General features: G+C 32.7%; 1 protein-coding gene across 5 annotated transcripts in view; it reads right to left on the bottom strand.

The window, feature by feature from the left end:
• bnl (fibroblast growth factor branchless) overlaps positions 1–24,988 on the bottom strand; it is a 189,922-nt gene that overhangs the window by 117,418 nt on the left and 47,516 nt on the right. For all 5 annotated transcript variants that reach the window (XM_089707879.1, XM_089707884.1, XM_089707882.1 and 2 more), the window contains exon 3: positions 21,421–21,894. In XM_089707879.1, the coding sequence (XP_089564005.1) occupies positions 21,421–21,640 (220 nt within the window). In that variant the 5' untranslated portion in view covers positions 21,641–21,894. The remainder of the gene's footprint in view (positions 1–21,420; positions 21,895–24,988) is intronic.

Genomic DNA, 24,988 nt, shown 5'->3' with positions numbered 1-24,988 from the left:
TCAACACGCCAAGACCAATAGTAGCGAAGTAATACGCGTAATACCGCGGAGCAAAGCAAGTTATTAGTATAGATAGCATATACATAACAAATTACATACAATTAGTAACCAATATACTTTACTACCAAAGAATGCATTATGCAATTACTTTCACCGAAATGCATACAATGCAACAACGCTCATTTGAATACACGTGTTTTGGCCCACACAGCCCTTGTCCCAAGGGACAATCGGAAGAATTCTCCATTTCAATGCACTTGCTTACACAAGATTTGTACAATCGAGTGGAAAATGAGTTTGTGTTTTTTTGCTGACTGTACAACCTACTGTATACCATACACTTATATCCTTACTAATGCTTTAAACTAGCGGTCCGCCCCGGCTTCGTTCGTGGTACATAATAGCCTATAGCCTTGCTCAATAAATGGGCTATCGGACCAGTAGGCCCTGAGATTAGCGCGTTCAAACAAACAACAAACTCTTCAGCTTCATAATATTAGTATAGATTACACAGTATTTTAGTTTTTATTTCAAGTCGTATCGCAGCGATTTCATGATCTGTCTGATTGTCGGTTTCATGATAGTCTTTTGTGTGTGGTGAATAGAGATACATAGTTAGGAAGCAATAGTGATATTTTTCCTCTGACTACGCGGGCGAAGCCGCGGGCAGCAAGCTAGTATTATATTTTATTTATCAGTGTAGCCTCTGTAACAAAAGTCTTCTATGATTAATAGATTTCGTTACATTATTTTGTGAGGTACAGTCAAATAGAGAAAAAGAATAACCCTAAAATAAAGTCATTTTATAAAATCACACAGAAAAGCCGAAGCACCATACAACTTAATATAAAATGTCACTAAGAGCTATCAAATAAATTAAACACAATTAAAAATAGGCTAGTCACAATTTTAAAATACCATAATTTATGTTTTCTATTTTAACAAGTTATTTTGTTCACACACCAATTACAATTTTATTACGCCAATAAATATAATCAAAATGTCCTGGTGTCCGTCTTTCGACTAGCTTGATCCTGTTTTATAGTGTCCTTATAAATTATTTTAGGACCTTTATAGGGCGGTGTCGTGTTTTGAAATTAAAGACGTACGAACAAATCTAAATATGTTTTTAATCACATACAATAAATTTTGGTTTTGGAAAAATTCTTCGATCACGGTTTTCTTTGCGTCTTCAATACTTGCATTTTCGTCAACAATATGATACCTATAATTTAAATAATTTAGTTAAATCCTTAACAATCGCCACTATGTTCTGTAATTTTTGTTTCTCTGTGATATCGACACGAATGAATAAGTAAAATAACATGTACATACTATAAATAAACAAGGAGTTTATGTATCATTTTATTCGCAATGAGATAACCCATAAGTCATGGTGACACCTGTCAAATCAGCTGGAACCGTGCAAATTGAGTAGCTTACAATAATATATTATATTATCAAGAATGGCTACATACTTGTACTTGAGCCAACATCTGTCATTTATGTAAATAAATACAATATTTGTAGGGATTTCTATGAAAAAAATTAGGCGTTACATTCGCTAAATTTAGTAAGGTACTACACAAAAATTCTAATGTGTTGTAACATTAATTTATCGAAAACAGTAAAAACAGTAAACTGTGACGTATTAAAAAGAAAAAACTAAACTAAACGTCAACAGGTCAAGTCACCAAACTAGGACAAATGTCAAATTTAAAATTCAAATTTACCGCCAGCCAGCTAACCCATTTCTTTTTAATCTCCATATCATATTTAATCTGTACAGCCAGTACAGAGGAGGTTACATAAAATTGGAATAAAACCTCAATCAACTGGCCGCTTTAAATATTCCAGGACAAACATTAAATTAAAAAAAAAAGAAGAAAAAAAAACATAAAAGTTTATCAATCAAGATTCTCACGGATGTAACACGATATAAGTAATTTTAACATCTTAACCATCGGCCTCCAGTTTTAGTTATAAACGTCATAGACCGGGAGATACTGACACAAAATTTCGAGTCATTTGTAACAGGATGGCGGTTCTACAGGGTTCTTAGTACGCAATGACAAAAAGAAAAATGATGGTGTGAACGCTGGTACCGGCGGCTTAGTCGCGTGGGCGTTAGTCGAACTCATCGGAAAATAGCGAAAGTCAAACGATTTGTAACAGTATGGCACTTATTTCTCCTGTAAGTTTGAGGATCAACGAATATAAATACAAAATTTCAAAGATCTAGGTGTTGGAAATCTTCACTTATATAAATTAATAATAAATTTATTTTTCAAGTATGACAGCACTTTTTCCCCCTACTAGAAGTATGGCAAATATAATAATGGTCACATTTTATCAATTACTCTCCAAAAAGCCAAATGCAATACTGGTACAAAAAGATAGGCGAAATAAAAAATTTTTGCAGATTTTCGGCGGTATGGCGACCATTTGGAATCGTCCGAAAAGTATGGCATGGCGATTTTCGTAAATGGCTGCACGACGATGGTTACCTGTGCAAAAGTTAGCTTGGTACAAATGGTTGAATAATTGTTTTTTTTAAATCAACACATTCGCGTCGGTATGGCGGGCTGTAAGTCATACCGGAAAAGTATGGCATGACACTACCGCCTACTTCTTTTTTATGGGCTATCGGTAAATTCTAAAATTTTTGTGTTACAAATCGTTTGACTTTCGCTATTTTTCCGACGAGTTCGACTAACGCCCACGCGACTAACCCACCGGTACCAGCGTTCACACCATCATTTTTCTTTTTGTCATTGCGTACTAAGACCCCTGTAGAACCGCCATCCTGTTACAAATGACTCGAAATTTTGTGTCAGTATCTCCCGGTCTATCAGTAAATAAATACGTTATACATTTTACTATGTATTAAAATAACTGGATGTTACTGGTATAACGCGTTTTCGGTTAGAACTAGTAATTTCTAGTTATTTCTTATGATTTTATCGGATGTTACAATGAATTAATAATCACAGTTGTTGAATAATATTCTCATAAATACGTAAACCAAAGATACCAATTTATATTTAAAACTTGCGGTCCGCCCCGGCTCCCCCGTGGTACATATTTACGTTTTCTCTACATAAGAACCGTCCTCGTACTTCAAGGAATATAATAAAAATAGAATTACTTATCTAAATCGGTCCACCCGTTCACGCGTGACGCCGAAAAAAATCACCTGTATTTACTTTAAATTGTAAAACATAATATCACTACAACAATTTTATAAATTCATTGTTATTGCTCCCTTTACAGTATCGGTTTGAATTATACATATTATGTCTGTATCTATTGAGTAAAAGGACACCTTCGGTATAAAATTACAGGTTAAATTTTTGTTATTAAATCATAAACTTAACTGTCTTTTTTATATTATACAAAACCCCTTTTTTGGTTTCAAATGATTTATCTTATTTTTAAGATTATAAATACCAATTAATCGAAAGTTAGCAATTTTGAAAACAAACTCGCAAAACATCGTGTCCTCGTTTAATTTCTAAACGAATATATCATATTAAACTATAAAATATTAATAATAAACTAGTTATTCAAATTTTATTAATGTGAATATTGTACCCTCTGTCATGATTTTATGTTTTTTATCTTGTGTTTGGTTGCCTGGAAGAGATGGCTACTAAAGCCATAAGGTTGCCATTTGTGCATGTCTCTCTTCTGAATATGTATGTCTTTTTCCTGTTTGTAATGGTGTACAATAAAGCGTTTTTATTCATTCATTCATTCATATTGTATTGTATATAATTATTATAAAGCCTAAAACATCGCATCAAACAGCGTTACTAAGAATCAGGTATCTTTATTCCTATACATACTAATATTATAAATAATTTTTTGTTTGTTTATATGTACCAAGTAAGCTCCGAAACTACTGAACTAAATAAAAATAACTTTACTAGTAAAAAATGCTGCACTACTCCAAAGTGACATAGGCTTAATTTTCTTGAACAAGCTACTTTAAATATTTCTCAGCCAAAGCTAAATGCCATATCCATAACAAAGATGACAAGCTGTGATGAATGTACGCTGATTTTTTAAATAAATCCATTTCGATGTGGTTCTCAATTCCGTGCGTGTATTGCGTTGACATACAAATAAAAATACTTATGTTTACACACCGCCTCCACAAATCATAGTTAAGCTTTATCTGATCGTGGATTTATCGCATCTTTTAACAATTATTTGTATTGTTTTTCTTTTTTTATTATACGGACGTAATATAGAATATAATATAATAGACGTATTTATAATTTTTTACTTCATTTATTGATAGGAACAGTTATAGATGTAATTTTATTATTAGTATTTATATAAATGTAGGACCTCGGAAAATACGCGGGCAGACTGAAAATCAGCGCTGTTCGGGTGTTAGCCCACAGCATGGCTGAGTCTGTTCCGATTGCCTAATATGTGTTTACTTTTTAAGTTAAGATAGTCTAAGTTTTTGTTGGCATTTATTGCTTTTTTTCTTTCTTCTTTCTTTCTTTCATAGGATGTAGTTTGGCCGCCCACGACTTTGTTAACTGATATTTACACAGATATTTATGGTATTTTTGTCAATAGCAAGACTAAAACATAGTCATTTTAATAAAAAAAGAGCTCTATCAGCCAATATCTTGTATTAATCCAGTTTCGGAGATTAGCTGAAACATACAGCCAAACATTTTAACATAATTGTAGTACATTCCGATTTGACCTTCAATTGAATATAGGTAATCATAAAGCTCCTTGTAACAATGGCCTCTGGTCGGAAATAAAGTCCTATCTAAATTAAAAACACAATAAAAGTTAATGAATCATTAAATAAAAACAAGTAGCCTGATGGGAATCTAATGGAAGTGCAATTAATAAAACATGAGTCCCGATTTGAGTCCTCTTAATCCCAAGGTCAAAGAAATGTTACCCTTACTATGGGTTCTCTAATGAGAGTATTCGTGCGAGTTGCTTACGAGTTTAATAAGTTTCTGGATTATATTTTTATGGAATTAGTCCATGTGTTAGGAGATTGTAAAATACCTTAGGTTGTTGTTTGCAAGCCAAAGGTCACCACAGAACACTTTTATTCACGAATATTTACCTTCCTACCTTTAATTTTATTCATAATTTATTTTAATTTTTGATAAGGTGTGCTAAATTTCATTATAATCGGTTCAGTAGTTTATGCGTGAAAAGTGAAAACCATACATACATACAAACCTTTCCTCTTTATAATACATATTAGTATAGAATAGAAGTATAGATTAGTATAGACGAGGTACATGACCTTCAAAACTTCTACAAATCAAAACTAAACCGACCACTTTTGAACATTAAAATGTAAAATGCAACAGTAAAAATTAATTTCATACATACTAATTCACATTCCTACATTAATATCGTAGTAAAATTCAACCTACCGCATATACTTTCACTGGAGTATATAGACCGGGAGATACTGACACAAAATTTCGAGTCATTTGTAACAGGATGGCGGTTCTACAGGGGTCTTAGTACGCAATGACAAAAAGAAAAACGATGGCGTGAACGCTGGTACCGGCGGCTTAGTCGCGTGGCGTTAGTCGAACTCGTCGGAAAATAGCGAAAGTCAAACGATTTGTAACAGTATGGCACTTATTTTTCCTGTAAGTTTGAGGATCAACAAATATAAATACAAAATTTCAAAGATCTATGTGTTGGAAATCTTCACTTATATAAATTAATAATAAATTAAGTTTTCAAGTATGACAGCACTTTTTCCCCCTACTAGAAGTATGGCAAATATAATAATGGTCACATTTTATCAAATACTCTCCAAAAATCCAAATGCAATACTGGTACAAAAAGTTTGGCGAAATAAAATTTTTTTGCAGATTTTCGGCGGTATGGCGACCATTTGGAATCGTCCGAAAAGTATGGCATGGCGATTTTCGTAAATGGCTGCACGACGATAGTTACCTGTGCAAAAGTTAGCCTGGTACAAATGGTTGAATGATTGTTTTATTTAAATCAACACATTCGCATCGGTATGGCGGGCTGTAAGTCACACCGGAAAAGTATGGCATGACACTACCGCCTACTACTTTTTTATGGGCTATCGGTAAATTCTAAAATTTTTGTGTTACAAATCGTTTGACTTTCGCTATTTTTCCGACGAGTTCGACAAACGCCCACGCGACTAAGCCACCGGTACCAGCGTTCACACCATCATTTTTCTTTTTGTCATTGCGTACTAAGACCCCTGTAGAACCGCCATCCTTGTTACAAATGACTCGAAATTTTGTGTCAGTATCTCCCGGTCTAATAATATCATGACATCCCGGCATATTAATTTAATCTCTATTACGAGAACATATATTAAAGCTTAATAACTGTACTGCAATTTTATTAATGTTCTTACTGCTATTTAGAAACATTTTATAGCTCAAATTTCAAGAGATACATCCATTTTGCTGATAAATAGAGGTTGTGCTTTTTCATCTGGTTTCAATAGTGGATCTTTTTAATGAGATAGTTTATTTTTGTGCATATAAATACTGTTTTCATATAAAGCAGGCAATATTATGGTATCACCTATTTCAAATATTTATATTTCAATTATTAATATGTAACAAAAAGAGCGATGAAGTTATCTAAATATCTGGGTTAACTCCTATATAAATTCATTACAATTTTTGACTTCAATGATTACGTATCACATCTGCTGAATACTTTATTCTTTGGCATATAAAACGTATTCCCAATACCACAGATAATTTAATGCTATATGTACTAGTAATACTTCTTTGAATTAATAGGAATGCGTGAAACCTCAGTACCCAATGTTTTTTTTAATATCAGCAAATGTTTATGTTTAATCGTTAAGGGGCACGTGGGCCACCTGATGTTAAGTGGTCACCACCGCTCATAAACACACTGCTAGCATTACAGGTGCTTTGCTGCGTTTTAAAGACAAATAAGCCGTTTTCCTGAAGGCCCCTATGGTAGGGGGTAACTCGCAATTTGGCGGTACATCATTTTCGGTAAGTGAGTCGAGTCCGACCTGTTTTGCGCGTGTCGATGCACCTGTGCTGTGACAAAGATTATTTCGTAGACGTGTCATTTGATTTTTAAATATATACATATATTGAAGTAGTTTAAAAGTTAATGGTGGATTACTAAATTTGGAGTCATTTAAAAATGCAATTGATTTTTTTTTCAGTTTATCTATAGTCATTTTCTGCATTTGGTAAATGTAATCATCGTAATGAAACCGGCAGGTCAATGAACCACAGAAAAATGTCGATGAATGAATGAATTATTTACACATTCAAAAATATAAGATATTTTACAGTTCGTTACCCTTACACCTGGTTTTAACAAAACGTCTGGAATTATTTAACTAACTGTATAATTTATAACTTTACATAAATATTAACTGTTTTAGATGAACAGCACCAAGCGCCACAATCTGTCTCTATTATTTAAAGAAATCTATTCTGAAAAACATATTATTCAAATACAAAAATAACTGTAGCTGAAAAAAACATGCGCGTTTTTACTAACTAATAGGTTGGACTCTCGCCCAAATCTTTCGATAAAATCTTATTAAGCTTTAACAAAAACCCCACCAAACCTAATGAAACAAAATAAACAAAAAATTATATAAAACATTTTCTATTTTTGTTTCTCACTCATACGATCGATTTTCAGGCTTCAATTTATTTTTAAAGTAATTTTCATTTTATTTATAGGTATTGATTTTAAACTTGTAATATATTATCTCTCTACTTGTACAGATATCTGCGATATTCCTATTTTTATCAGAGACGTTGGCTATTGATCTCTACCTACATATTACCTACAGTTTCTCATAATATTATCTCCTAATTTATTGCACTATTACATACAGAGATTTTTATCTGTTATATTTTTAATCTAAAAGTAAAATAAATTTGATACTCCATTGAAAACTGTATTAAAGATCTTGATGATTCTACCATGAACATGTTTCCTTTTAACAAACGTTATTACATTGCTTCCCCTATAAAAACCCAGACAAAACCAGGACAATAAACTGTAATGTACCTAATCGTTTTTATTGAAGCATTGCTTTACATCGATCATTTCACAGTAGAGCGTGTTTCGCTATCAGATAAGGCATGGACTAAATATTTGATTTTTCAAACGTCTACCCAATGACATGGTCAATTGAATTTGACAGGAATTTTTGACACCTTATTACTCACTGTCGTTGAGTTTTATGATGGTGTGTGGTTAAACAGTAGCTTTTTATAGAGGAAGTTCAAGGTTCATAGTGGAACTAAATTCAATTTATACTTTGATAAGCTCAAAATAATAAGATTTATATCTTTTTTTTTCGTATCAAAATTATATTTTGAATTTGCGTTAAAGTGTTTAACGGAATACTTTAAATATATCAATGTACGCGATACATATACATGACTATAAATACAAGAAGACAACCCACTTCATAATAAGCTTATGTATAATTTTGATACAAAAGCATTCTATAAATCAGTTTAGTTCCATCAATCCATCTCGAACTTTCACGGTTGACATACGACAGACGTATACCTCTTCTCATTTTACAATGATTGTATAAATCTTGATATTTTACCATAAAACGTCATGCCACATCTACCTTGTCACTTATTCTTTGCCAAATGAATCGATGCGGTACTTAAGGGTTCATATTAAAATTCGCAACATGTACCATTCAGTTATTTAATCACCAACATTGGATCTTAACAAATATAATTAACAAAAATGCTATAAATGTTGCTGATTGCTATTTAGAGAAATCATTTTCGGAGAAAGCACTTTGTAATGACGATATAATATTTGTGTTTAGTTTAGTAAGTAATAAGGAACTAAAGAGAGAGAAAAAAAATATGCAGGTAGTTAGTTATCATATGTATCATTTATGATATAATAAACTGAAGCATTGTTATATTATTCGATAAAATAACATTTTAACGGTTTAAAAACGCGATTTATTTATCATAATTGAATCTGATTCGAGCACATTAATGGCTTAAACAAATATATAACCATTTAAGTGTTTAATTAAGTAAATAAAATAACTCTAAATTTATCATTATTTATTTATCAATATTTATATGCACTAATTGGCTTTGTATCCAATCCAATTTATAAAAAAAACGCGACATGTGTATAATTTAACATATTATATATCTATAGATAATAATGCAATCATTCATAAAAATGGATTATTTATATTTAAACAAATTCGTATTAAAATAACAAATGAGCGAATTTCACTAATGGTTACAAATGAATTAAAATCAAACTAATGGATTGTCTAATTAAAATGTTAAAAAGATAAATGAGTCGCTGACAGACGGACATTTAAATATATTTCTTTGATTTTGTCTCATTAAACTTCCTCTATATGTTTTTAGTTTTACTTGCATTTTATCATTATTTGGTATACTTGGTTCAGCGGTTAACTTCAAGAATGAAGAGGTCCTAGGTTCGATATCTAGTGAAGTATAACAAATCTGTAACAATTTCTAGTGACGCAATTTCACGGTTATACCAAAAAGTGTTGTTATAATAATATTCTTGGCGTTAAAAAAGCCATTCCAAATTAACTTCGCATAATTTGGTAAGGCATTTTCATGCAAGCCCCTAAATTATTTTGTCACAGATAAGATCGGCTATTAAAGCTAAATATGATATGCCTCAAAAAGCCATTTACCACAAATCAAAATTTCTTCACACATGCTAACCAGGTGTAAATTACTATATTAAAATGCGGGTATCCGTCCCGATCGAGAATGTTAAGGCGGTGCCACACTTTCCAATTTGCATGAGCTTGAGCGTTTATTTAAGCCTTGTAATTTACGGCATTCAAGCACTATTTTGTACAAATAGAACAGTATTTTAATAGGAATACTATTTTCTATTTAAAGTTATTTTTTTTGGTATAACAATATAAGTTATATGCTGAAAGCTAAAACGATTCTTTTTAATTTTTTATTTCATTTATTTGTTACTAGCTTTCCGCCCGCGGCTTCGCCCGCGTTTTCAGAGAAAAGCCCGTTCCCGTAGGATTTCCGGGATAAAACCTATCCTATGTCCTTTCTCGGGTATCAAAATATATCTATACCAAATTTCATGCAAATTGGTTCAGTAGTTCAGGCGTGATTGAGTAACAGACAGACAGACAGAGTTACTTTCGCATTTATAATATAAGTATGGATTATGTGAATATTGAATATGTGAATATAACAGAATAGGGACTTCCCTTGCTTGCTTGACCACAATCTCGTCTGATATGAAACTGAGAAGTGAGATGTGATCTAAGATGGTATGCACTTTCCTAAATATTATACAATCATATTAAAAAAGTCGTTCACCCAACGATCATGCAAATTGGTCAAGCAATTGGACAATGTAAGACCATTAAAATACCTGCATGTACATAAAATAAATGGCTTATTGGAAAATTTGTTATTTTTGACGTTAACGCGATATCGTTATTATTTTTAACGACATTAATAACACGTTTAACATTAGATACTTACTAAACTGATAATTTTTATATTATACAAAATATGCGCTTGTCCGTTCGTTCGTTGACATATCAATATGTCATAGTTAAGACTTAAAACAAATATTTACATATAATTGTGATTAGTGAAAAAAGTTTTTTGAATATATGAATAAAATTAATATTAATTTAATTAGGTCATATAATTTAAACTCTGATTATGTAATTTAATTTAGTAGGTACCACATAAACAAAGCAAACACCATTCATATATTTTGGTTTTATTTTCGAAAAATGTTTTTCGGTTACTATTTCAAGTTTCAACGACAAAATATGTCAAAATAGAAGCCTACCTACTTTTCTCATTTTTTTTATATCTTTACTAACTGTGTCCCGCGGTTTTACCCGCATTGCTCCGCAACTGTTGGTCTTAGCGTGATGATATATTATAACTTATAGCCTTCCTCGATAAATGGGCTATCTAACACTGAAATAATTTTTCAAATCGGACCAGTAGTTCCTGAGATTAGCGCGTTCAAACACACAAAAAATCAAACTCTTCAGCTTTATAATATTAGTATGGATATAGGTTACTTTATAAGTTTAGAAAAAAACATTTAAAAAAATACGTTTAATATAGGTAAAAATTAAAGTGGGTTCCAAGTGGAATAACATTTGATTTACGCATCTTTTTAACAAATGTTTCAAAAAATGTGCATTTACATGAAGTCGGTGTTTTGTACGCAATACAACATCATGTTTGTGTCAAACCATTTATTTTGTGTGCATTTAAATAATGATTTTGTTGAAAGATAAGAAAATATTACAGTAAGTCTTCAATTTGATTCGCTATAAATTCTGGAGATCAAAGATGATTTTTTATGCAAATGTCATCGTGATGGATTGAGTAGGTGGTTCTCTTTATTCTATTGTATATAATATCTAAGTAAGTGGATATGAACTAGATAGTTATTTAAGCAAATAGATATCTACTTCTAGACAACTAAACACAGGCATTGAAACGTGATAAATATTATTAGATAAATTGACCCAAAAAGTGTACATAAAATTGTGAATAAGATTATTTATAAGCTGATATTAAAATACTGCACAACGACTTAACCACTACACCACAAATATGTAGGTAGGTATCAAGGTATAGTCATCAATAAAAACCAAGTATTCAAAAGTAGGTATTTTAGATTTTATAGTGTCTAGATTCTAAACACATAGTTCAATACAACAGAAAAAACTACACGTGCTTCTAATTAACGTATTGAAGAAAATTGTTAAATGTAACACAATATTATTTACCTAAAATATTATCTAAGTCTAAGTTAATATGTGGTGTTTTATTTCACTGTTAATAAATTTTATATACAATATTGTGGTAACGATAAGTTGTTTGTTTGTTTGAACGCGCTGATCTCAGGAACTACTGGCCTGATTTGAAAAATTATTTGATGTTAGGTAGCCCATTTATAGAGGATAGTTTATGGGCTATATATCATCACGCTAAAACCAGCAAGAGCTGAGCAATGCGGGTAAAACCGCGGGGACGGCGAGTTTAGTAATAAACTGAAATGAAAAAAACATGCCATAATTAATGTAATTTTAAAACAAGCGTTTTAGTAAAATAGCAAAAGTATATTATGTAAACACATAAGACAAAATCAAATTCAAAGGAAGTATTATTTCAGAAACCAATAACCAATTTTTCACAACTTAAACTGACACCGACCCTAAAAAATCAACAAAAAATCTTCAAAAACCGATACGAATTTAGAATTTAAAAATTAGAACGTCACAATTTAAAATCTTATATATAAAAATGAATCGCAAAATGTGTTGGTAAGCGCATAACTCGAGAACGGCTGAACCGATTTCGATAATTCTTTTTTTATTATATTCCTTGAAGTACGAGGATGGTTTTTATGTAGAGAAAACGTAAACATGTACCACGGGCGAAGCCGGGGCGGACCGCTAGTCTTATATATAAAAATGAATCGCAAAATGTGTTGGTAAGCGCATAACTCGAGAACGGCTGAACCGATTTCGATAATTCTTTTTTTATTATATTCCTTGAAGTACGAGGATGGTTCTTATGTAGAGAAAACGTAAACATGTACCACGGGCGAAGCCGGGGCGGACCGCTAGTATCTTTATAAAGACGTTAAAATATTTAATCTCGAATTCTCTATCATTACGATACAATAAATCCTTCATCGTCAACTATCTGAAATCTGAAGTGGGATGAACAAAGACTATTTTTGTGTGTTTGTTTTTGTTCGATCGCATCTCAGTTCCACACTCGTAAATTTCGCCTTAGAAAGCTCTATGCATTTTGAAATAGTATTGAGGTGTTTTTAATAAAGAACAAAAAAAACGGTCAAGTACGAGTCGGAATCGTGACAGAGTTCCGTACCAAACTTTAACCTTTTTTATAGTGGGGAAATCTAATTAGATTTCCGTACAAATACTTGATTTTAAGCTTAATGCTTATTATAACTGTAAAAAAATATATCCGTTGATTGCAAATATCGTAGGTTACCCTGTATTTTCAACAGGTTTTACAAAATTTTAACCTATTTAATAACCATTTATTTTTCTCTCCATACGTCCGGTTGTCTGGAAGAAATCGCATAGCGATTGACCACCAATTGTTTAAGTGTATTTTTAGGTTAAATAAGTCTAATTGTAATAATTTCAAGAGCAATAAAGTATTAATAAATAAATTTAAATCACATTTTTTAAATCGATTAAAACTTTTTACACGTGTACAAACCATATACATAATACATTTCTAGTGTACTAAAAAAAACAATTAATGTCAGGTCACAAGATAAAGCGACCACCCACAAAAAAGATTTCAAAACCTAGAAACCAAGTCTAGCTCAGTCTAGACTGAAAATAAAGCAAACCAATGAATTAAAACATTACCGGCTGTGCAGTAAATTCTTTGTGAAATGACAAATCTCGATACATGCCAACTTTCTGAGGTTTATTGTTCGTACGTGTGGTCTGCGACTGGGATATTTTAGTGTATGGGATAAACTAGAAATGTATTTGATCTAGGAAAGAACCAAATTATCACATGAAAAAAATGGTAGATAATTGATAAGGGAATTGAATTAAATCTTACCTATAAGTTATAAGTGGGTAGGTACACGCGCGGAATTCAAGATAATTGTTTCATTTTTTTTTTGCAGACCGTCTTTTATAATTACAATAAAGTACCTTCGACGAAATTATGTGCGTAGGTACCTGTATTTTTTATGTAAAGTTTTTTAAGTCAACTAAATAAATTTTAAATAAAAATAAGAGGTGCAATAGAGAATAAACCAAATGCAATATTTTTGGCACTAAATTATATTGTCTTATCCGAGTTGCCATCCATAATTCGATAAGTGGCAACATATTTACTGTCTGTTTGTTTGTTTGTCTTAATGAAGATTTAAAGTATTTCGTATAAAATAAATACATAGTTTCTTATTTTTGATTTAGAGCGTTATGCAATTGCAAAACGCAATTCAGTGATTTCGAAGTTTTTGAAAAAATATGTCGAGATTTTTAGTTTCTATTTTAGTTCAAATTAATATAATATTAATTTGTTTTTAACTAATTAACCTGTGACCTAAATAGTTCAAAAACTAAATTCTTAATTTTTAAATTTTTAATTAAAATTTAAAATTATAATACGAGAAATTTTTACTCCAATTACTAAAATAAATTAATTTACTTCGACATATATCCTAATAATGATTTATACAGTTTTGTGACACTAGTTCAGTTAATTAATTATCTGTGCGTTTGTGATTAGGAATTATTTATTGCTTCGATACAATATTGATTTTAACAGTGGGTAGGTACATAATATTATACATTACCCGTATTTATCTTAAACATTATCTACAAAGTGAGACCGAGATTGTTCCAATGCTTTATTTTCTTTGTGTCTACACATTTTTAAGTTTAATAGCAAAATAGTGTTTTGTTATATAAACTTGAAAATAATGCATCATCTAAAGATGCGGGCTTGAATCCCGCCTTATAATATATTTTTAAAAATCTCAACGTTCATCATCCACTTTTAACAACAATAAAACGAAACTGTTTAAAAAATATCAATAAATAGAACTTTCTTAAATCTCAGTTATTTATCCAACATCCATAAAATATTACTTCACTTATATTACAAACGCTAAAATGAACTCTATTTACGTAACAACAGAATTGTTATTACAATAACAACAATTTCAGAACATAATGAGTTTGTCAAAACTCGAAAGTATATACGCAATCAAAGGAAATTATGGTTAGGGAGCCAGGTGCAAATTTGGTTAACTATTTCCTCTCAAGAGATAATTCGTCAGACGCATGAGAGTATAGTATTATAAAGCCTCGTGAACGTCAGCTGGCGCTCGGTTGGGGGGGTGCCTCCCACGCACATAGGAAAAAAAATACATTCATTCATTCATTTCCTCTCAGCTAAAAATTTGTCAAATTGTAGCTAACCCAATATCTCAACGAAAAAAAATAGTCAGCTGGTTACAACATGGTGTATTATACGTCAGCTGGTGTCTCGAACATGAAAGTTAAATTTAAAGAAAAATTTATTTTCCGTTATTTCCTCTCAAACAAAAATTTACCTGATGATACCTTATATGTAACTGTGGATAAATATATATGTCAGCTGGCTGTATCTTGGTGGAAAAACCGTCAGCTGATACGGGAGGCTACAACCGCTCTTCCCCCCAACCGAGCTCCAGCTGACGTTCACGAGGCTTCATAATACTATACTTTGATGCATTTTACTAATTACCGCTTGAGAGGAACTTGGTCATAAAATCTGCTGCTGGCTCCCGGACCATTATTACGAGGAAAAGATAAAAGCTTTAAAATCATTACTCGTGTTAAATTGTTCGTGAGTGATCGTTGTTCTTTCTTCATTCACAATAAAAAAATGGTGCAAGTGTATTTTAATAATATGTTAAAAAAATAATATGTTAAAAGACTTAGTGTCCTGTGGCCCCTATGTGGGGCAGAGGGCGTCCACAGTGCGCCGCCATCGCGTTCTGTCTTGGGCTACGCTCTTCACCTCCTGCCACGTCAACCCAATCGCCCTAGCCTCCGCCGCCACCGAGCGTCGCCAGGATTGCCTAGGACGGCCACGCTTCCTTTTTCCTTGCGGAGTCCATTCCAGGGCTTGCCTAGGTATATGTGAGGAATTAACAATATAGATATGTTAAAAGAAGAGATAAGAAAATGAAACTATTTACCAGCAGCAACGATAGAAAGAGTTTTTGCACATGCCAATATCTTAGGTATTTATTAATTGTTAATTACGATTAAAGTAAATACACAGGTCCAATATATTTTTAATTTAAAAAAAAACATCATATTTTAAAAATTATATATTCATGCCAACGTATTAGACATTGCTCATTATGTTTTCAGAACATATATAGCATGCAATGAAAATCCCTACTAATAAGTTAAAAAATTATAGATACATACTACATAGGTAACCTTTAAAACTAGCCAGTTCTGTCTACAATGTGCTACATTGTATTTACAATAAAATATTACCTATAGTCTACTTTTCCAAAAACCGCACAAACTGATCCTAATCTAACATAAATATAAAGGGCCTTCTTCACAATGGACAGCGTTGGGCGAGTAGAGGCAAGTAGTCCTAAGTGTATCGGCCGTCATTGTTGATGTTTATAATCACCATAGTGGCGGCAAACATCGACGATCAGTTGGGCCAACGCTGCCTATAGTGAAGAGGGCCCTTTATGTTCAATGCACTAACAATTTGATATGTTACCTTTCAGATCTACATACCCTGTGGTTACGCTTCAGCTACATTCCCACATACTACCGGAATGTAGAAGCCGTTTTGATTTATTGAACACTATTTTGTTACTATTTATGCGACGATATTAAGGTCTGGTCATACCTTCCTGCTATTTTGATGTAGGTTGGTTTTCTATATAATGTATGAAAAATTGGCGTGCAAGTAAGAGATTTACGGATTTAATTTTGGCCCGATTTGGTAATATTTATAATCTTATTATTTTTTGCATTACTTTAAGCAAAATTATTAAGAACTTTTTTCTTTAAAGAATTGCCGCTCTGCCACATTGCGTCTAGATCTATAGAGGAAAAAGCATAGGAGAAAGAAGAAATCGATTACAGAACGTTTCTTCATCTGTCTTGCCTTTTGACCACATAGATATTTCGGAAAAATTTCTAGAAAAATTGTGGTAAGATTTTCTTATTAAAATGTAACAAAAATAAGATTTGCTTCATTGAAATGCTATCAATATAAAATTTATATCATTGAGAGTTCTTAACAGGTCATTTAGAATAAAATTAAGGTGTCCTCAGAATCAGGTTTATGCATTGAACTTCTGTTCTTATAGCCATTTGTCACTCGATGCTTATAAAATATTGCTTTTTTATACCGATTCTAAAATTACATGCAAATATTATTATGTTTGAATGTGTCGGATCCATCTTTATTTGCGAGTTGGTGAGTTATATATGAAATTAATTATTGGATGCAGCGTTTGTGGTTTAAGAATCCCAATATTTTTGAACGTAATTATAAAAGATTTAAATTTAATTGCATCAGATTGCATTATCATACTAAGGAATAAATATAGTTGATCAAATCATATTACTTTAATACCTGGACATTTTACGTATACATTTACAAACGAAACATAAGTATCGTCCATATCCATTTCAAGCTTCTCCTTTGGACTACACAGCGTACTGTACATTGGATTAAATGACTTAATATCAATTGCACATACAAAACCCAATAAAACAAACCCTATGCTTTCTATTTTCATAGTTTAATATACTAAGATATATCATAACAGCGAGACCACCACACAGCTGCCGCAGGCGAACCTAATGATAATTGAGTCATTATTACAATTTGACAGCAACGAATGGCTATCTCCTATGTAATTATAACAAAGATTGAAATTTTATATACAGTTATAATTGAGCTGTTTGAATTGAGTATTGTGTTTTACTTACCGAGGTCAATGGTGGAACAAAAGGCTTGAACCAAAAACATTAATGATTATGGCCAATTATGAGAAAGTTGGTGAAGTTATTAGCGAGTATGTTATTTAAAAAGAAGATAATACAGGTGAAATTATTATAGACTATATTATGTTGGTGCCCGTAATAATACTATGGTAAGATCAACAACCGCAAAAAATAGGCATATAGTTCTGTATTATGTATATGTACGAAGTTTGCTTATAAAAATGAGGAGAGCAGAAACGTTATAAATTTATGCTTTAATAATAATTTCAAGACCAAAATATCATTGATTATTTTTCCGACCCAAATATCGACCAATAGAATTGCACCATTCGACGTCACGTGGTACAACCTACATGGTATTATACTGATAATTTTTTGAAAATTTTCTCTGGTCGTTGACGTCAAACTGACAGGTTCAATTCAATTGTGAAATTATTGGCCGACATTTGGGACGGAAAAATAATCTCCCGAATACCACACGAGCTTCAAAATTATCTGGCATTTCCCTCAAGGTTCCCTACAAACAAATAAAGTCGTCAAGTTTTTCAGGAAAAATCACTCGCGCTTCGCGCTTGTGATTTTTTAACCTTGACTAAAAACTTGACTCCTTCATTTGTTTGCAACGAACCTATCGGAAAATACCCGATAATTTTGAAGCTCTTGTGGTATTATAAGTGACTATATCATGTATTGAGCATTGTGCAAAATTAAAAAATATATTCGAGCATTAGAGAATTAGGCGTCCTATGCCAATTTAATGTTGTTATTCTACTGTAAGTATAGTCGAGGAATTACTCATGTAAGTAATTGAAATTAAAAAAGAACAACCACTGTTCAAGCTATTGTTCGTTAGCCAAACTGTCCAAATATTTGATGCAAGCGAATTCCAACACATGTCAACGTACCGTCAAATGTGGCTACTTGACCTTTACTTGGCAACTTGACCACACCTTCCGTTTAACAACAAAATATCAAATTTTGTAGAATTGAAAGCAAATTGACCTAACGTATCGATGTTGGTAGGTTTTTAAAATATTAATTGGCAACATATTTTAATTTTAAAGCGGTAACGCTGTTGGTTCTCGCAATATAACGTATCGAAGTGTAACTGTGACTAAGGATCTTTTGCCGGTGTCAGTATTATTATGTTTGTAGAGCTTAAACTGCACATCTCAGGTGAGTACAGTTTTGATATGTTGTGTAATAAACCCTAGAGATTGATTTTACAGTGGGAACTATCCAACTTTAGGCTCATCTGTCGAAATATTTGCTTGGGCATTGATGCCTCAGGTTAGGTCAAGTTGCCATTGACCGCTGCGTGGCAACTTGACCTACGCCTAGGGTTGACACAAAAAATAACGTGACTGCATTTTTTCCTTTTTTTATCTGTTTCGAGTTTTGCATAGTAAAATCAATAAATTTGCTGCAAATTTCGGACAATCCAGATACTTATACTCTCTTTGATGACAACGATTTAGCATATTTCTAATGAAAAATAAATGTTTCCTTACCTATTAATAAATACCTATAAGTATTAAGTAATATACATATACATATGTATTAAATTTAGTTTCATAAATAAATAGTTCATTAAAATTTGTGTCTTGTTTGTGACAACCCTATCCGACATGTAATGCTTTGTATGAAATCATTACAAATCCCGTGGCAACTTGACCAGGTAGCCAGAGCCTAACAGTTTATTGTAAAGCTTCGGGCTGCAATATTTAAAAAGTCGAAGAATTAAAAAGTAATAGCAACTTAGCCTAAAACAAGAATGTTAAGCATCTACCTATGAAAACTGATGTGCAAGGTCAAGATACCACATCAGTGTCAACTTGACCTGTATTACGTTTATTTGTAAATAATGTCAGATTCAATATATTTTAAAGAAATACCTAGTAAAAGTGAATGATGAAATCATTCATGACATGAACAAATCATAAAATGTTAATAAAAGTTTAATATAAATAAGTTAGCTAAGAAAAAGTAAAAAAATGTGGTCAAGTAGCCACATTTGACCGGTAGTAAAACTGTCTAGACTCATTTAAATCACGCAACAATAATGTCTACCGTCTGTCTGCTTAATGCTGTGCAAAAAACGAATTAGCATTTAATTTGAGAGAAACATTTTACCTTTTTCAAGATCATTTGTTTGTCTTGCGTTTGAAATGATTGTATCTTATGATTTTATCCTAAACGTATTTTTCTTACTTCTGAATTTAAGATTAAGCTCCTGTGACACGGTACTATGGAACATTGAAATTTAAAGTGAGTTTAAACCAAATGATAAATTTGAATTGATAATTACATCTACGAATACATAAAGACCTTGTAAACATGTGGTAAATATAACATCTATCATAGAACATTTTTTTTAGGAAACAATTGCTATTCTTAATGTTGAAGTCGCAAATAAGACGACTTTTGACAAGATTGCTTAGTTACGAATTGAAAAATCATTTTTGTGTTGGATAGACCATGTTTGTAACGAGGAACGCTTATAGGCTATGTGATGGTACATAGCCCATAGCATTCTTCTATACGATACGACCAACAGGAGCATAGCAGGGGGCCGAGACAAACGTCAAGGTATAAACGTGTAGGATAGTAGTTTCTATTCCTTAGCGTTATTCTATTCTCTGACATTTGTCTTGGCCTGCAGAAATGAAAAAAATGGCAAAGCTATTATAGACCAGTCGAAGTTGCGTGCTAGTTATTAAAGCAGCGATAAATTAAAAGCTTTTTAAGAGAAAAGAGAGAGGTCTAATTAACTTCTGACCTTATCCATTTAGGCAGGTATTTCTCTTCAATGCCATTGGTTATTAGAGTAGCCAGGCCACTCGTATAAACACCTAATCGATACACGATTTACGGCTGCATAAATTAAATATAATTCATTCTTATTTTATTTTTATCGCCTCCGTTTTGCTTCCATTTGAAATAATCTTATCAATTAATCCATCAGTCCTCGGAATCACAGACACAATAGAAAATCTATTGTGTCGCGCCCCGATCGGGGCTTACGGTGGTCAATGGGTTAATATTTGCAATATACATTATGCATTTAAAATTTTAACACAACCAGTTCATCTAGTATTCATGGTTGCATTTTATTGTTATTTTTATTAGTTTAGGCTAATTGTTTTTAGTGTCGGTTGATTTTTGGGTAATTTACATCGATTTATAGTGCGAAAAATGGTATATTTTATATCAGATCAAATTTTTATGACTAAGATTCGGTCCATAAATTTTGTAGTTTATAGTGTTTGCGCTTCCTTTTATCTTGCAAGGTCTAAGTTTTACATATTATGATTACATTATGGAAATTGCAATATAGAATACGTATCATTCAAATCAATTTTTTGGCCGTTAAAAATTCAAACTTTATCTAGGTATTTAGCATAAATTAGACTGTCGATATTTCATTGTTGAAGCCAATTCCTAGAATATTTGGCTGTATTTTTACTAACAATTGTCACTTTATATTCACAAATCTATATCTAGCTTATCATTATACTTAATGTCTCTATAATACATAATTCATAGTAAGTACCTACTACTGGATACGGATATAACATTATCATTCTTTATAAATAAGAAAATGTTTGTATTTTCTATCTTTGTAAGGGATTGTAGGAATTAAATCGCTTTCTACTAGAGTAGCCGATGTTCGTGATCCTCTTCAAGGCGGGACGCCCTTGTGCATTTCGCTTCCAGCGTCCGCGAAGTAGTAGCCCTTCTGGCTTACATCGAGAGACCTGAGACACCATCCAAAATACTACTTATCTAGCTTAACAATAGTGTTACATGCGCATACTCACTGTAAACGCTGTTGGCGTCTGTGGTGCCGTTGACGGTGCCATCCGGCAGTAGCTGCAGATAGCGGTTCTTGAGGAACATCTGTATTGTGCGCGAGGTGCCCGTAATGTGGCTCAGGTTGGCGGAGCGTTGCGCGCGCGCTTCCGGCGCGGGCGCCGCGGCGCAGGTGGCGAGCGCCAGCGCCGCGAGCAGCAAGCGCAGCGGGCGCGCACGCGGTCGCATGGCGCGCCGCGCCCATTGCAGCCGCCCTACCGCCGTCACTGCTCGCTTGTGCTCACTGCACACGCACCGACTCTACGCAGAACTACCCTACGTCCTGTCTGACATCGCCTTATCGCTCCGACGCACGCGCTACCGACATTGACTCACGGCTCAAGTATAATCAGTTCGACGCGTGAATCTCTGCCGGCTCATGTAATACATAATGCACTAATATTGCACCGCTCGGCTCCGCTTACACCGCAGGTTTCTCGTATCTGAAACAAACGATTGTTATTATTAGATTGCGGTGTTTTATTGTAATCGATGCGACTAGGAAAAGACATATAAACTAATTATTGTGTGTTATTCGATAGTTTGCGTGATTTCGCCTTTAATGTGAACATGGCTGGGGTCGCGTAATCTGTTAGTAATGGTATTTACCGGAGACATGTTCGTAAAACCGATAATGTGGACAGAGAGTTCTAAGATTTCTGAATCATCTCTCTGGGAAACGCTTATTTGCGGTCAATTTTGAAATTAATTTTAGGACATAAATATTTATAAGCGATGACACATAGAATAAGATTTATATTAAAACTAGCATTGCCCTGCGGTTTCACCCGCATAGATAGCAATATCGTTACAGTGAAAAGTCTACTATAGGTCGGACTATAGGTTTAATTTTTAATCACATGAAAATCACCTTTACCCCGTCCCGCACTACGGCCTTTTTTTTTGTTTTAGTGGGGAAATCTTTCATAGATACCCACGGCCTCCGGGGGAGGGGCCGTGGGTTATGTCGGATTCCTACCGACCAAAACCCCACTGTGTTCCGTCAAGACGCATATTGGTAGAATTCCTCCGTGACCCCCGCACTACGGCCTGCTCGAACAGTATAACTACTATTTTCTGTAGATTGACACTTTTAAAAATTCGTTATATCTTTTGAATGGAATATCCAATTCTTTTCATTTAAAAAGTATTTTGCTGGTATTGAAACAGTCTATAATAAAACATCATTTAATGGGATAAGGATTAATATATGTGTATGGATAACATGGTTTGATTACTGTCGGCACTTCTATTTACTTTGAAAACGTAAAAAAGTTGTTGTAGTAACATAACTACTGAAGATGGACATATGGTATCGCGGACTTTCTTGTAGATATTGATCCATTCTATAATACCGTAGAACATTTTTTTGTTCTATCTTCGCAGCGCACGCGATGACAGAAGTTTTATTGAGGATTTTTTTTGGGTTACATTATTGCATTTTTGGTAAAGATCTCTAATTTTTTTGAAAATGCAATATAGCCTATGTTGCTCAGTAAAGATGCAGCTTTCTAATGGTGAAAGAATTTTTGAAATCGGTCCAGTAGTTTATGCGTGAAAACCATACATACATACATACATACATACTTACAAACTTTTCCTCTTTATAATATTAGTATAGATGTAATAAATTTGCTATACTAGAGTAGTAATAACACATTAATTTTAATTGCCCGTCGCTGTATTCTAAATGCCGCACTAAATTATGTTGAGTTCCTATAGTTTTAATCGCTCAATAAAACTCCGTTTTTCTCAGAACCTACAAATAGATAAAACTTCGCAAAATTGAAAGTCATCGTTAAATATAAAACAAATGAAATACGCAACCAAACATGGTAATGTTAAACATCAATCCGCATACCGTTTAAATTATTTCATTCAAATAATTAACAAAACCAAACTATCTTCACGGTGGTGTGAAAATCTATTTCCATCCTATCAGTCTAATTTGAACTGTTTTACTTGGGAATAAAGTTTAAAATTAAATGTTAAATTAATTGCAATCTTTAAAGGAAGCATATTCGATTCTAGGAAGAGTAAGAATATTGACAGACGAAAAACTTCAATTGCGGTCTATTTTTGCTGAACCAAAATAGATGAGTAAATATTATGTGAGCAGGTTTAGCGTCCGTGTAGATGTTAGGTATATTTAACTGCGTTTGGAAGAGTTATTTTTTCTAATGTACGCATGTTTGTATACTTATTTTTCAAATTCTGCATCGTTCAATTACATTAAAGTAAGACTATTACTAAATTATAATAATAAGGCGATTCTTAATCATATTTTATGAACTTATTGATCAAAACAAAGTACAGGAACTAGTTTTGATAGGATTAAATAGTTTTATCTAATTATGTCATCAAAATTCCACTAGCAAAACAAATTTTGCTATCAAATCATAATTATAAATAAAACACATTAAAACATACAATCATTGAGATGTTTGCTTAAATATTTCTGCAAACGAAAAGCGGATTCGAATCCCGCCTCGTGATCACATTTTTTCTATTCTTCAAAGGTTTTCCATTTATGTATGTATGTTTATCAGTCATCTGGTATCATACTAAGCTTTCGCCTGTGCTATGGAAACCAGATCGTGCCGTGTGTGAAAATTGTCTTGAAATATTTATTAATTTATTTGTAAAGCATTTGAATGCTGTTAAACTAAATATCACATGCAATCATTTCTAAACCAATTTTAAGTCTAAAATTCACAAATCTTCATCATACAGACTGAGATAACCATAAATATCCGTCAAATCTCCAGCATCCGAGACCCAAATGTATAACTTGTCCTATCCTGCAATTGTATCCTTCCAGCTTCATCCGCAATTTATTTATAGTCCTGACCTCACTTACTGCTCCTAAAAATCTATACTAATAATTTAAAGCTGAAGAGTTTATTTGTTTGAACGAGCTAAGCATAGGAACAACTGGACGGTTTCCAAAATTCTTTATGTACGTGACCCCTGAGTGCTATAAGCTATAATATTATAGGTGCGAAACCAGGGCAGATCGGTAGTAGTATATACATTTAAATTTATTTATAATGATTTGAAACTATTGATAATGATGTCTCTAATACTTTTCTTGGTAAAGAGATGATAATTCTGTTGATAATGAATAAGACTCGGCAGTAAAAAGAGTACCTATAGCTAATAGACTTGATAAATCTATACTAATATTATAAAGCTGAAGTGTTTGTTTGTTTGTTTGTTTGAACGCGCTAATCTCGGGAACTACTGGTCCGATTTGAAAAATTATTTCGGTGTAAGATAGCTCTTTTATCGAGGAAGTTTATAGGCTATAATTATATCATCACGCTACAACCAACAGGAGTGAAGCCACGGGGGTGAAACCGCGCGGAGCAGCTAGTCAACTGTAATCATTCAAATTCTTGCGAAAGTTTGTTAGTATGTCCTTCCTTTCACGAATTTATGACATAGAGGCTAAGAAATAATAGAATGATCTTTTAGGTCAAGGTGTCATTAAGGTTTAAAAACCGCTTCATAATGGATTTTGCTATTCTGTTAAAA

This window comes from Colias philodice, chromosome 20 (genome assembly GCF_061535455.1).
Source record: "Colias philodice isolate Cphi_HAF_F1 chromosome 20, ilColPhil1 Martin Lab GWU primary, whole genome shotgun sequence".
In the NCBI taxonomy this organism is placed as follows: Eukaryota; Metazoa; Arthropoda; class Insecta; order Lepidoptera; family Pieridae; genus Colias; species Colias philodice.
Note: the sequence above shows the minus strand (reverse complement) of the source record. Positions and strands in the feature narration are given on the sequence as shown.